General features: G+C 32.8%; 2 protein-coding genes across 2 annotated transcripts; both read left to right on the top strand.

Moving 5' to 3' along the window:
- Positions 1 to 299: 299 nt before the first annotated feature.
- Positions 300 to 1,546, top strand: LOC124927380 (probable WRKY transcription factor 17). Its single transcript, XM_047467788.1, has 3 exons — positions 300 to 1,072; positions 1,143 to 1,268; positions 1,362 to 1,546. The coding sequence occupies exons 1-3, from the start codon at positions 351 to 353 to the stop codon at positions 1,534 to 1,536; spliced, it is 1,023 nt and encodes a 340-aa protein (XP_047323744.1). The 5' UTR covers positions 300 to 350; the 3' UTR covers positions 1,537 to 1,546.
- A 1,539-nt stretch (positions 1,547 to 3,085) lies between these two features.
- On the top strand, positions 3,086 to 3,848 carry LOC124924284 (E3 ubiquitin-protein ligase SDIR1-like). Its single transcript, XM_047464343.1, has 4 exons — positions 3,086 to 3,256; positions 3,328 to 3,347; positions 3,404 to 3,505; positions 3,616 to 3,848. Exons 1-4 carry the CDS (start codon positions 3,124 to 3,126, stop codon positions 3,739 to 3,741), a joined length of 381 nt encoding a protein of 126 aa, XP_047320299.1. The 5' UTR covers positions 3,086 to 3,123; the 3' UTR covers positions 3,742 to 3,848.
- The last annotated feature ends 9,836 nt before the right edge of the window (positions 3,849 to 13,684 follow it).

Raw genomic sequence — 13,684 nt, 5'->3', positions numbered from 1 at the left:
TTTATTATAATTTATATTCAAAAAATTAATTTTCAATTACCAATATTAATGTGGGACCCATCTACACCAGTGAAAGTTGAATTGATGCCCTTTAATATGTCCTTTTGTTTTGTCTTGGAAATTTCAAAAACAATCACAGCCGTTGGATTAGATCTAAAACATTTGACTCTTTTTTTCTGTTTCCTTTATAAGCAGAGTTTGTCTTCATCTTCTTCCATCTTCTTCATCAAGAACTTTCTCTCTCTAGAAACAGTATTTTCTTCTCGCCGGCGGGCAGTTTATGGTCGCCGGAGTTTGACTTTTCTCTCTCTATCACTTATTTTCCCTCTCTCTTTCTCTCTCTTGAGAAGATGTCGGTCGAGCTTTTTGGGTTTTCGAAGATGGACGAACCGGCGGCTCTGCAGGAACAGGCTACCGCTGGTTTGAAAAGCATGGAGCATCTGCTTCAACTGATATCTACTCAGTCTCAAAAGAACCGAACCGGTCATGCACGTTTCCGCCGTGGACCGGTTACTCCTGCTGGTGAACCCCCTTCTTCTTCATCTTCTCATTTCACCCCTCCTTATCCGACTCTTACTCTCGCCCTTGGTCCGACTCCGGATCTTCCTCCGGTTCCAACTCCTGTTCCAACTCCGGTTCTGACTCCGGCTCCTACTCCGGTTCTGACTCCGGTTCTGACTCCGGTTCGGACTCCGGTTCTGACTCCGGCGCCGGCGCCGGCATCATTGACTCTGGACTTTACCAAGTCGAAGATTTCATGCTCTGAAGTCAAACTCGAAATGGGTTTGCCAAAACAGGTTCCTAGGGAACCAAGGTTCAGCTTGTCGCCGCCGCCGATGTCGGCGAACTCGTCTTTCATGTCAACGATTACCGGCGATGGAAGTGTCTCGAACGGGAAGATGGGTCCGTTCATCCTAACTATGAATCCACTGCCGATGATGATGGCCAATCCCATCGGGAAACCGCCTCTGTCGTCGGTGAATCGAAAAAGGTGTCATGATCATGAGAACTCTGGTTTCTCCCTCGGCGTACCTGCCGCCGGTCCTGTCCGCTGTCATTGTGCCAAGAAGAAGTAAGTTGAAGAATCTAAATCAATTCAATTCTCTGTCTTTGTAACTAAATAGTTATCATTTTTTTCCTAGGAAATTCAAACTGAGGAGGGCTATTAGGGTTCCGGCTATAAGTTCAAAAATTGCTGATATTCCGTCTGATGAGTATTCATGGAGGAAGTATGGTCAGAAACCCATCAAGGGTTCTCCATTTCCCAGGTATTAATCATTTTTCAAGATCTGGTTTTGATATGATTTGATTTGATTTGATTCATGAGATTGATTATGTTTTTTGTTTTTTTGTATGATCAGAGGCTATTACCGGTGCAGTTCCTATAGGGGTTGTCCGGCGAAGAAGCATGTGGAGAGGGCTAGGGATGATCCGACGATGCTGATCGTGACTTATGAAGCTGAGCACCGACATACTGAGGCTGGGGTGCAGGAGATTGAAGCAGCTGGTCTAACTTTGACTTTGAGTCAACGTTAGATTAATAATAATATTAATAATAATAATAAAGAAGAAGAAGGAAAAGAAACCTAGAAAATAGGTCAATAGTAGGGAGGGAGACTTTAGTCATTTAAAACATTGAATTGGTCTTTTTTTATTTTTTTATTTGCTGGCTCTTGGACTTATAGTTTCATGTAAATTTTCTTTAAAATACAACAATTTATAAAGAAAAAACAAATGTTCTTGGGTTTAAATTTTGGGTTTTGGTTTTGGTTTACTTATTGGGTTTTGGTTTTGGTTTTGGTTTTGGATTTGGTTTACTTATTTATTTTTATTGTTTTTTTGTTATTTAGGTAGGTTAGAAGAATTTTGTCTCTTAGGGTTTGTATCTTAGGGCTTGTTTGATGTAGTGGTTATTAGGTTTTTATCCAAAACTTAACTTATAATCTTTTTATATATTAAAAAACTGGTTTTCATTCTCATTTTGTTCAAACTAAGGTTCTTTTGGGGCAAATCTCAAGAAAAAAACTGATTTTCTTCTCATTTTAGTTAAGAGTTTGTTTTGTATATGTTTAATATTTTAAAGTTATATTAATTTATTATAAATATAGTATTTACTAAAAAAAAATATTTTCAATCTCTTGCATTCTACTATAGTCTCTACAAAAATTATTTTTAATTTTAAAATTCAGTTTTCTTAATTTCATTATTTATTTTAGCTGGATTATGTTTTATTCTGAACTAGGGTAAGGTGGATTATTATTTCACTTAATGATCTAGAAGCTTGAAATTTAACTACTTTTTTTTTTTGTTACCAAACATGTCATATGTATAACCATGATTAAGCTACAACTTTTTTTATTGTCCAATGTTAAATATTTGCATGTTTTGTTATGTATAAGTTATACAGGGTTATTCTACTATTTTATTTTATGCAAGTAAGTAGTTAAAAACAATTGTTTTAATTTTCATAAAAATTGTCTTTAAGGTGGTGAGATTATTGATAAATATTTTTGACTATAAACGTCTTAAATTTAAGTTGAAATATTTATTTATTTTTTTTCTTAATTTGTTTTTGCAAAAATTGTTTCTAAAGGTTTTTTAAGAGACAAAATATCACTAACTCTTAAAATTTTTTATATAAATACTTAAATTTTTTTATTTCATTATTTTCTTTCTCTCTTTTATCTCTTCTCTCGGCACAGCGGCGGAACCACAGCAGCAAAACCCTAAACGAACACATTATACAGATCGACGACGAAAGTCGATGTGAGTTTTGTTTTCTTAGCCTCTTCAATTTCCATGGTTAAATTTTCTTTTATTGCATCTAAAAGTTCCTAAAACTGTTTTTCTTTCTTATTTGTACTAGCGTGTGCTACGATTCAGTTCGACCACCAAAAACTAATATACCTGCTTTCCTTGTCACAGGTACCCCATTTTTCTCCTTCTCTTTTATATTTTCATTTTTTTTCTAAGCTCTTTGACGTTTGAAATCTGAAGTAGTAGAGTATATATATCATCTCTTTTGTTTTTGACCTAATACAGTCACTGATTGATACCTTGATTTGTAGCTCTGGCTAGTTCTTGGTGTCTTTTTATGGCAACAATCCTAAGAATGTATGCAACATGTCAAGTGGACTTCTAGGTCATACTGAACTAAGGTTGCATACGTCGCCCATTATAGCCCTTGCAACGAGAGGAAGGTTACATGGCCTCAGACTTCAGCTTGCACTTCTCGAGAGGGAATTTGATGAATTAGGTACAATTATGTTCATTTCGGATTCGTTTGAATCCAAATATTTTATCCAGTGGTATAATGAAAAAATCCAGTTAAATTTTTTCTTGCACATGTACATTTATATGACAGTTATCAAATGAAACAATTATTATTTTTTTGCACATGTAGATGAAGCACGGCAGTACGATTGAGGTTGGCGGCACCAAAGGCATGGGTGATGAACAAGTCAACATTGGTGAAGCTGTCCGAAGTTTGCCATGCTTGCATCAGGTTTATGTTCTTCATTTTGATTGGGATGTGTTTATTTATATATGTTTATTATGTCTTAACAATATGTTGGATTAGTAGTTTGACCCCAAACTGTGTGTTTCATTTTCCAGTTCCATGTTAGCTGCATTGACCCATGGCTGAGGCAACATGGAACTTGCCCCGTTTGTAAATTTGAGATCAGCTCAGGCTGGGGCGATAATGGACAAGACGCTATTGATGTCTCTCACATGGTTTAAAAAGTGTTTGCTCATTTTGCAAATATTGACTTGGTAATGCTAATTTAGGCTAAAGGATGAGAGACTTTTATTTTTATTTTGTTATGAAACTATTGAAAGGTGTATATCAGATTATTATTATTATTATTATTATTATTATTATTATTATTATTATTATTATTATTATTCTGTGTAAGAGTATTAATTAAGAGACAAGTTAATATGGGCTAAACAGTGATGCTTCATAGAATGTATCAAAATACTTATGCTTATAATGATATATTATTAACTAATTCCAGTATGATATTTTTAACAAGAAAGAACAAAGATACAAAATACTGCATGTGAAGAAGCCTAGCATATTATTTTATCGAACAAAATTCGATCAAGTGTCGTTTTTGCTGTAGTGAATTAACATTGTTTACTGGTGTTTATTTCTCATCAGATATTATTCATGCGCTTGGTAATTAGAATGATAAAATCCCTTCATTTTCCTTTGCCCTTAGCCTTTCCTTGACCCTTCTTAGCATCCAACTTGGCTTGGATTCAAGCAGCGGCTGCATCTAAAGATTACTCCAATAGTTATGTATGTATCAGCCTAAATAAGCAAGAGGAGATTATGGTTATGTATGAGCACCTGCAATCCAATAATCCATTTTCTTTCACTTGGAAACCGACTGTTCAAACTAGTATCTTGATGTAAGTGGTGACCAGAAACCATGTTTGAACAGCTTCATTTGGTGGCAATGCACCAGAACCAAACTCCTCCACAAAAAAAAAAAAATAGAGATGAAGAAGATAAAATTTTCTAAAAATACCATCTGTTTCATAAAAATATGTTTGTCCAAACATGTTTATAATTGTTTTATACATATATGTTTGGAAACTATTCTTAAAGGTTGTATCTCATATGAATTCGGATACATAAACAAAAAAGATAAGTATTTCTAAATGGGTTTCACTCAATAGAGAGGGTTGTTTTGTAATGGATTATTTGAAAACAATCTACTGTTTAGACAGAAGGACAATAATATCATTTAATATTTATCATAAAAGAAAGAATGGTATATTTTGATAATCCCACATCATTCAAGCCCAGTAAAACTGAGAATTTCATGATATAACTTTTGGTTGATGGAATGTTAAGGATGCTCACATGATAAACATATAAGATATTTTTCAAGTATTTTCCTTCCGACAACATCTAATGTCTGTTGCACCAAATGCATCAAGGTTTGTTTGTTTTTTTTTTTGGTAAAAAAAACTTATTTTATTTCTAGTTATTGATAAGTTTATGTCAAATTTTAGTTTCCAAATATTTATGTATATGAGGTAGAACTGTACACTAGTTATTGATAAGTTTTGAAGAACGTACCATGGATTCCTGGGACTCGTCTCCCAAGTAGCCACTAGAAACAGGTGATCGATTGTCAATGAGTAGATAATATGCAACCGTAGCCGGAAAATGAAGCATAGTTAAATAATTAGAAAGAGGTAATAAGATTAAATACCAGCTCAGGTTGATAACAAGACCAGGATGGAAATGGTAAGATGAGAACTACCTTTTTCTTAATTTCAATATATTTCTCAACTTTCTATACTATAAAAATATGATTCATATATTGTCACAAGATAACTAGCCCAAGTACACAAGTATAAAAAAAAGAGCATACATCATTTTGATTGCAATCAGTTGTTTCTCATCAAATCCCCTCTTAACCACATCATGCACAATTTCTTCATCAACTTGCAATAACATGATATGCCATTTTCATACTTGCTTAATGATAAATAATGGTAAACAGAAGTAGAGGCAGGTTTTATCAGAGATTGAGGAAACTAGAATATAGCGTTCGAGATCTGCTAAAGCAGTAAACCCGAATTCAAAACATGCTTCTACGAAGAGATGCACTTGTTTTCGCGAAAAGAGAAGGCCCTTCGCAAAAAGGGAAGGCGCTTCGCGAGAAATCTAGTCGCGAGAATCAAATGAATCTTCCCTGAAACGTAACCGAATCAGAGAATCATCAACTGCAAACATTATCATCGACAAAATGAACAACTAAGATGAACAATAAGAAAACTTCATGGTTTAGAGTTTGAAGATTAACATAACGAAAATAAGAACATAAATCGATTCAATCACCTGATATTAGAACGGGTTTTTGTCGTCGATCTATATAATGTGTTCGTTTAGGGTTCCGTCGCTGTGCCGTCGCGAGAAGAGAGAGAAAGAAAATAGCGAAATGAAAAAAATTGTGTATTTATATAAAAGAATTCCCAAAACGCGAAGGTCATCACGTTTCGCGAAGGGAATATTTTCGTAAAAAAATTAAAGTGCTCACCAGCGCAATTAAAATTAGGTGATGAACACATATGCAAATAAGACAATCATGACCACAAATAAAATTAGACCGTGACCACATAGGCAAATAATAAGATCATCTTTAGAATCATTTGGTCAAATTTCCCCCTAATAAGTCATATCCACATTTATTTTATTTCATCTGATTTATTATTTGTTAAACTTTTAGTATGATGTGAAATTATGTTAATATTTAGAAAAATAAAAAACTAATACTTTAATCATGCATCCACATTTATAACCCAAAAATTTATATCATTTTTTACTTCGTCCCAACTTTTCTTTTGCATCAAATTATTAATGAATTTCTTGGGAAGCCTAATCTATACTTTACCTTGTATTTTGTAATCTTAAACTTTTTTCATTTCAATTTTATTACATAAATATTAATCAATGGAAAGTTCGAGACATACTAATAATGAATCAAATCTCTCCAAAACAAAGGGAAAATATTAATCTATTCCATGGGTCTTGAATTAATTGGTTTTTAGTCTACTTTATTTTATATTACATCTTACATTTAATTTTAATTTGAGATTATCTAAATTAATTAAAGTAATATAATTTCCTATACTTTAACTTTTTACATTTTTTAATATATTTTTTTCAAAAGTACAAATATATGAATTAAGATAATCTAGCTATATTAAAATAATATGTGGTAAATTATGAATATTAAATTTAGTAAAAAAAATTATAATTTTAGATACACATTTTGTTGAAAAAATTAAACAGAATGAGTATCTTTAGTGAAACTAAAAAATATACAAAACTAAACCAAATATTATAATTTTAGATACACATTTTGATGAAAAAAATCAGACAGAACGACCATCTAATTTAGTGAAATTAAAAAAATGTACAAAAATAAACCACAAAAGAATAATGTAATGATAGGAAGAATGAAATATTTACCTCGGAAGGACCAACCAATGAATTGACATTATATAGCTCACTATACACAACAACAACAACAAAAAAAAAAAAAAAAAAAAACCTAATTTGACCATTGAAAGTCATCCTCATATATACATATTTATTATATAAGAATGAGGTGTTCTTTTGAGTAGAAAAAATCAAATAGAAATTAAGAATACTTTAGTCTTTTTAAGATAACACACATGAAAAGAGACTACAGTATATAACTTTGAAATATCTAATTAAGTTATATTCTAGATATAATCATGTTCAAATGAAATAATTTTGAAAAAAGTTATCAAGGTTTTCTTGTTCAAAAGTTTGACCAAGATTAACTTAAAGAAAAAAAAAGAGTTCAAAATGGGCCCATTTAATTTTCATCAAACATAGAGATGCTTGACTTTTTGTGCTAATTGGTTGTGCAAAATGTCAATGTTTTTGAAAATAAAGGTTGTCCATGAATAAAGATACATGTATTGCAACACTCTTTTTTTTACAATGATAAATGTAGTTGATCCAAAAGATTATAAAACGTAAAGATAAAGAAGAAATCAAAGCTTTGAAATTCTAACAATCATCAAGTGAAACTTCGATGCTTCATAACTAGAAAATGAAATCAAAATAAATTTATTTGTAATGGAAACCTCCATGTTCCGTCTAAGATCTTATTCTAGTTCTAGATGTTTCTTTTATCGTAATGATTGATCCACATTAATTTTTGAGGTTTGAGGTGCTTGTTATTTTTGTTTTCATTATATTTATCTTCTTTATGCTTCAATTTTTTAAGTAATATTTATAAAATGATTATTTGTATTTTTTTTTACCAAATTGGATGAATGAGAATCAATTTGTGATATAAATTGTTGGGTCAACATCTCAAACAAGATGAAAGTGAATGTTTAAGTTACACATTCCTTTAGCTTTACAGTCTGGATTTGAAATCAAAGTGATATTATAAGTTGATAGCTAAAAGTTAGTAGTTAATGAAATAGAACTAAATTGAGCTTATGATGTGGATTATTTGGAAACTTATTTGAAGAAAATAAATCTAGGTTAGGATAAAAGAATAGGCCCATTTGAAATTATTATTTTAAGATGAACATTTCATCATCTTTGATGTAAATGATGAACAAGCCCGTAATTATTTAAGGTGATTAATTTAATTTCATAATAGACCCACAATAAGGGACATAATCAAGAAGTATATAATAATATCGAGAGTACTGACTACAATATGGAGGAATTATGCTGAGACCATGGGTTTGAAAAATTTCCCCAACTAATGGACTTATATATAGTGGTGAACATAATTTGGGTTAACCTAAACTAAATTCTAACCATAACTTAAATTCAAAATATTGATTTTGATAAGTTAATTTGAGTTGAGTTCAATTTGAGTTGGGTTAAATTCAGGTGGTTAGGATTACCTAAATTACCCAAATTAAATTAAATTCATTTAATTATTTCTTACCCATCTAATATAAACTAACCATCTTCCAACTTTAATATATTCTCTTTATTTGGACTAGGTTGAATTACAGTCAAATAGAAAACACTTGGAAATTTTAAAACTTATTAATAATATATTTATTAATTATAGTTTAGTCTTACAGAACTTACATATAGGGGTGAAAATTGAGTGAATTAATCTGAAATCCAATTCGATTCGAATCTGAAATACTAATTTGGATTGGATATTTCGGATTGGATTGAGATTGGATCAGATGAGTTTAAATCAGATTAAATTCGGATTGGATTAAGATTATCCAAATTATTCAAACTATCTAAATAAAATATAATTTTTAATTTATTTTTCTTTAAATTACATTTCACATCAGTAAAATATATATATTTTTTACTTATTTATGCATCGTTTAGTCAACAAGTTCTTTTTTCACATTCAAATTATAAATAAACAAAACTAATTATAACATTAAAATTTAATACTATTTTTTATAATTAAAATATTAAACATTAAATAATAAAATAATTACATTTTCTTAATACAAAAGGTGAGCATTTAACGGACTAATCCGAACCGAATCCGAATTAAAAAATTGGATTAACTATTTCGATTTGGATTATATTTGGATTGAGTTTAATTTAGATTGGATTTGAATAATCCAATTAATTTAAAATTATTAAATCATTTCAAGTTAACATTTATAAATATATAAATATTTTTTAGAATCCATATCCGATCTGTATTAATTGATAAAATGATTTGAATTACGAATTTAATAAATTTAGTTTGGATTTAATACGGATCAAATAAAACGAATTGGTTTTACCCGTTTGCTCACCCCTACTTACATATCACCATTGTTCTAAAACACTTTAATGAATTAATTTGTTTTTGAAAATAAACATAGTTTATCATATTTAAGACTTTACTGAATTATTTAAATAATCCATATTAATTTCAGCTATTATTTCTTCAACTAATTTAGTAATTAAAATATCAAAATAGTTTTAAACAAATCAAAATTATATGAAACAGATAAAAAAACGTATAATAATGTAAAAGACATATTAGACCGAGCAAAAAACAAATTAAACAGACCGAAAATGTTAAATGTGTTACAAGTGTGTTAAACGGATTAAAATGTGTTAAACATGTCAAAAACGTGTTAAACGTATCAATACGTGTTAAACATGTGAAATTGATTAAAACGAGTTATATACTTGTTAAAACTAAAAATGTATTAAACAAATTAAAACATATCAAACTAATGAAATATTAGTTAAACGAGTTAAAATGTGTTGAATAAGTAAAAAAAAGTTTAATAAGTAAAAAACATGTTGAATAAGTAAAAAATGTATTAAATTAGGTAAAATGAATCAAACAATTATTAAACTGATCAAAATATATTAACTCAGACAAAAACGTAAAAAATGTGTTACAACCTAATATTTAGTTTGGGTTACCAAATTCATATTCAACTCATACCCAACACATATTATTTGTTGAGTCAAATTATTTTGACTAAGTGTTGAAATAGTTTTACTATTGAGATTTTGATGATGAAATAATTTATGCGTTTTGATGCAGGTGTATCGAAATCATATTTCATGAGACATGGTTCTAATGAGGATCATTAGACCGATTTGACATTAGATGCACAGAACTAGACGTGTAGTCTAACTAGAGTAATTAGACGTGCAATCTAACTCGTGGAGTTAGACGTGTAGTCTAATGAATTCGGAATTAGACGTGCAATCTAACTCAGCGGAGTTAGACGTGCAGTCTAATAAATTCGGAATTAGACGCACAGTCTAACTCGTGGAGTTAGACGTGCAGTCTAATGAATTCGGAATTAGACGTGCAGTTTAACTCGTGGAGTTAGACGTGCAGTCTAATGGAATTTGGAATTAGACGTGCAATCTAACTTAGCGGAGTTAGATGTGCAGTCTAATGAAACTCGTAATTAGACGTGCAGTCTAACTCAACGGAGTTAGACGTGTAATCTAATGGAACTCGTAATTAGTCGTGCAGTCTAACTCAGCGGAGTTAGACGTGCAGTCTAATGGAACTCGTAATTAGACGTGCAGTCTAACTTAGTGGAGTTAGACGTGCAGTCTAATGGAACTCGTAATTAGACGTGTAGTCTAACTCAGCGGAGTTAGACGTGCAGTCTAAGGGAACTCGTAATTAGACGTGTAGTCTAACTCAGCGGAGTTAGATGTGTAGTCTAATGGAACTCGTAATTAGACGTGCAGTCTAACTCAGCGGAGTTAGACGTGCAGTCTAATATACTCGGAATTAGACGTGTAGTCTAATATATTGTGAAAGTTAGACGTGTAGTCTAACTCCTTCAGACAAGTCTGAAGTAGAACCGGAATTAGACGTGCAGTCTAACTCAGTGGAGTTAGACGTGTAGTCTAATGGTTTGTAAAAGATTAGACGTGAAGTCTATTTGGTGAAAGTTAGACGTGTAGTCTAACTCCTTCAGATTAGTCTGAAGTGATTGTAATTAGACATAAGTCTAATCCCATTAAACAAGGAGGTCTAATGGATTCTGCTCTTAGACGGGGATGTTTGATTTCATTAGACGAGGTCGTCTAACTGAAATACGCCTGTTAGATAAAATTGACCGGTCAATATGAACTTAACAAAACAAACTTATTGTGCAGGAACGGTCAAGAATTCCAACCGGTCAAGAAATATAGCCGGCTAGAAGAAGCAAGTGACAAATCCAAAACCTGAAGATGTCCGGTTGAACTGAACAACCGGTCAACATGATCAGTTGGAATGAAGTATTCAATCCAAATCCAACGAGAAGACTATTTAGAGAAAGAAGTCAAGAATATCAAATAAAGAACAATTTATAAATTGGTGCAAGTAAACACTTTGGGCATATACAGAAGATGACATCAAAGGATCAGACTGTGACATTGCAATATTTATACAAGTCTAATGATATGCCGCAGGCTGCAGAAGATTGCCTGAAGAAAAGTTTCCTTTCTGGTATAAGTCAAAGGAGCAACCTCCCAGGTGTAGGTAACTGTCAAACCGACAGTTACCATAATCAAGCAAAGACAAATCAAGCCGGTCTACTCCATGCCTTGGAAGCTTAAACCGTATTTAATGCTATGCTGATCATCTGCTCAACCAATCAGATTCAAGGATTACCCTAAAGGTATCCGTTGAAGAAATGTGACCGTTGGCACATTTCATCTATAAAAGGAGAAGCTGAAGAAGCTGAAGAAGCTGAAGACACAAGTGTTACAAGTGTTGTGAGCGAGACAGATAAAGATAAGCAAGTAAAGACAAAGTGATCATCGAATAAGACTCAAAGCTTAAGTGTGTGTTTGTGAAGTGTATTACAATTTATGTGAGAATTGTAAGAGTGATCATCGATCAGTAAATAAGACTCGATCGTGTATTGTGTTTGTGTATTCCTTAGTGAACATCCTTCTCGTGGTTTGAGAAGAAGGGGTGACGTAGGAGTTTTATCTCCAAACATCCATAAACACCTGTCTTGTGCTTTACTCTCTTTCGGTTCTATATTCTAACTGACTCATACTATTTTAACCGCTTCACTAATTCTCAATCGACATTCTCCAAATCGCATCTCTATCCATCTTGTGTGTGTTGCTTCAATCTGAAACAAACCACTTCCGCACTTGAACTCGGGTCAAGGGTTTGTGACAGCTTGTGTAGTATTGAAACCGGTGTTAATTCTTAACTAGATTAACGCCAACCGTTGAGTGTTGTCAGAGATTCTCCTTTAGCCGGACCCCGGTCCACTATCGGTGATCTAGATCCTAACAAGTGGTATCAGAGTAGTCAGTTTCAATACTCAAGCGACACAGAGCAAGCAAGCATGACTTTCGGCGAGAAACCTCCAATGCTAGAAGGAGACGATTTCGCCAACTGGAAAATATGCATGCATTTGCACCTGGTGACTATGGATGATGAGATGACATTCATTCTGTCTGATGGACCGATCAAGATTGAGAAAGAAAGAAAGGAATGGACATCCGATGATAAAAGGAGAAATAATCTAGATAATCACTACAGAAGTCACATTTTCAAATCTCTGGACAGAAATACTTTCAGTAAAGTCAGAGATTACAAAACTGCAAAGGAGGCATAGGAAACGGTGATTCAACTTCATGAGGGAAATAAAAAAAACCAAGGAAAACAAGATAATGGTGGCCACACAGAAGTTTGAAAACATCAAGATGAGGCCAGGTGAAACCATGAAGGAGTTCAGTGATCGTTTCACAAATGTGGTAAATGAGTTGTTCGTGCTTGGAAAGAAATATGATAACAAGGAAACAATCATCAAAGCTCTGAGATCCCTTCCAAGTGCATGGGATATAAGGACAATGGTGATGAGAGAATCAAACTGCCTAGACAAAATGAAGCTACATGATGTATTTGAAGATCTGAAGGCATATGAGTTTGAAATGAGATCCAGGATCGAAAATGAAGCATCAACTTCAACCGCTACTAAAGCACTAGTTACATCCATAGTACCAACAACAGCTGTACCGATCAAATCCGCAGAACAATTCTCTGAGGATGCAATGACAATGCTCGCAAAGAAGTTCGGTAGATTCATGAAGAAAAGCCAACCGACAAACAACTACAACTATAACTACGGTGATAAATCTAACGTTAGGTGCTATAATTATGATGGTTTGGGACATTACATGTGGGAATGCAGAAAGCCACGAAGGGATGACCGGAAACCGGATGATCAGAATTAAAGAAACTACTCACAAACCGGTGAAGGAAAGGAAATTCAGAAAGCGATGATAGCCGATGATGGAGGAAGTCTATGGGCTCATAGTGATAGCGATGATGAAATCTCTTGCCTCATGGAAAATGAAGAACAAGTATTTGATTTTTCCTGTGAAGAATTTACTAGAGAAGACTTAGTCACTGCACTAAATGACATGGTAGTAGAGTATAAACATTTAATAACCATAGTACCAACTCGGCTTAACTTTAGAACCGATCCCATAGCACCAACCTGGCCCAACCTTGAAACCGATAGAGTTCAATCCGATGAGATCATAGAAATCGAGGCAACACCTGAACTATCCTCTGAGAATGACCAACTCAAGGAGTCAGTTCAAGAGTTGACCGAAGAAGAAGATGAGCGAACTAAGTACTTAATGGCAGCATGGAAAAGATCCGGTGAAGCAGTTAGTAAAATGGAAAGCTATAGA

This window comes from Impatiens glandulifera, chromosome 2, assembly GCF_907164915.1.
Source record: "Impatiens glandulifera chromosome 2, dImpGla2.1, whole genome shotgun sequence".
Taxonomy (NCBI): Eukaryota; Viridiplantae; Streptophyta; class Magnoliopsida; order Ericales; family Balsaminaceae; genus Impatiens; species Impatiens glandulifera.
The sequence above is the reverse complement of the archived record's forward strand: the minus strand, read 5'-3'. Positions and strand labels throughout refer to the sequence as shown.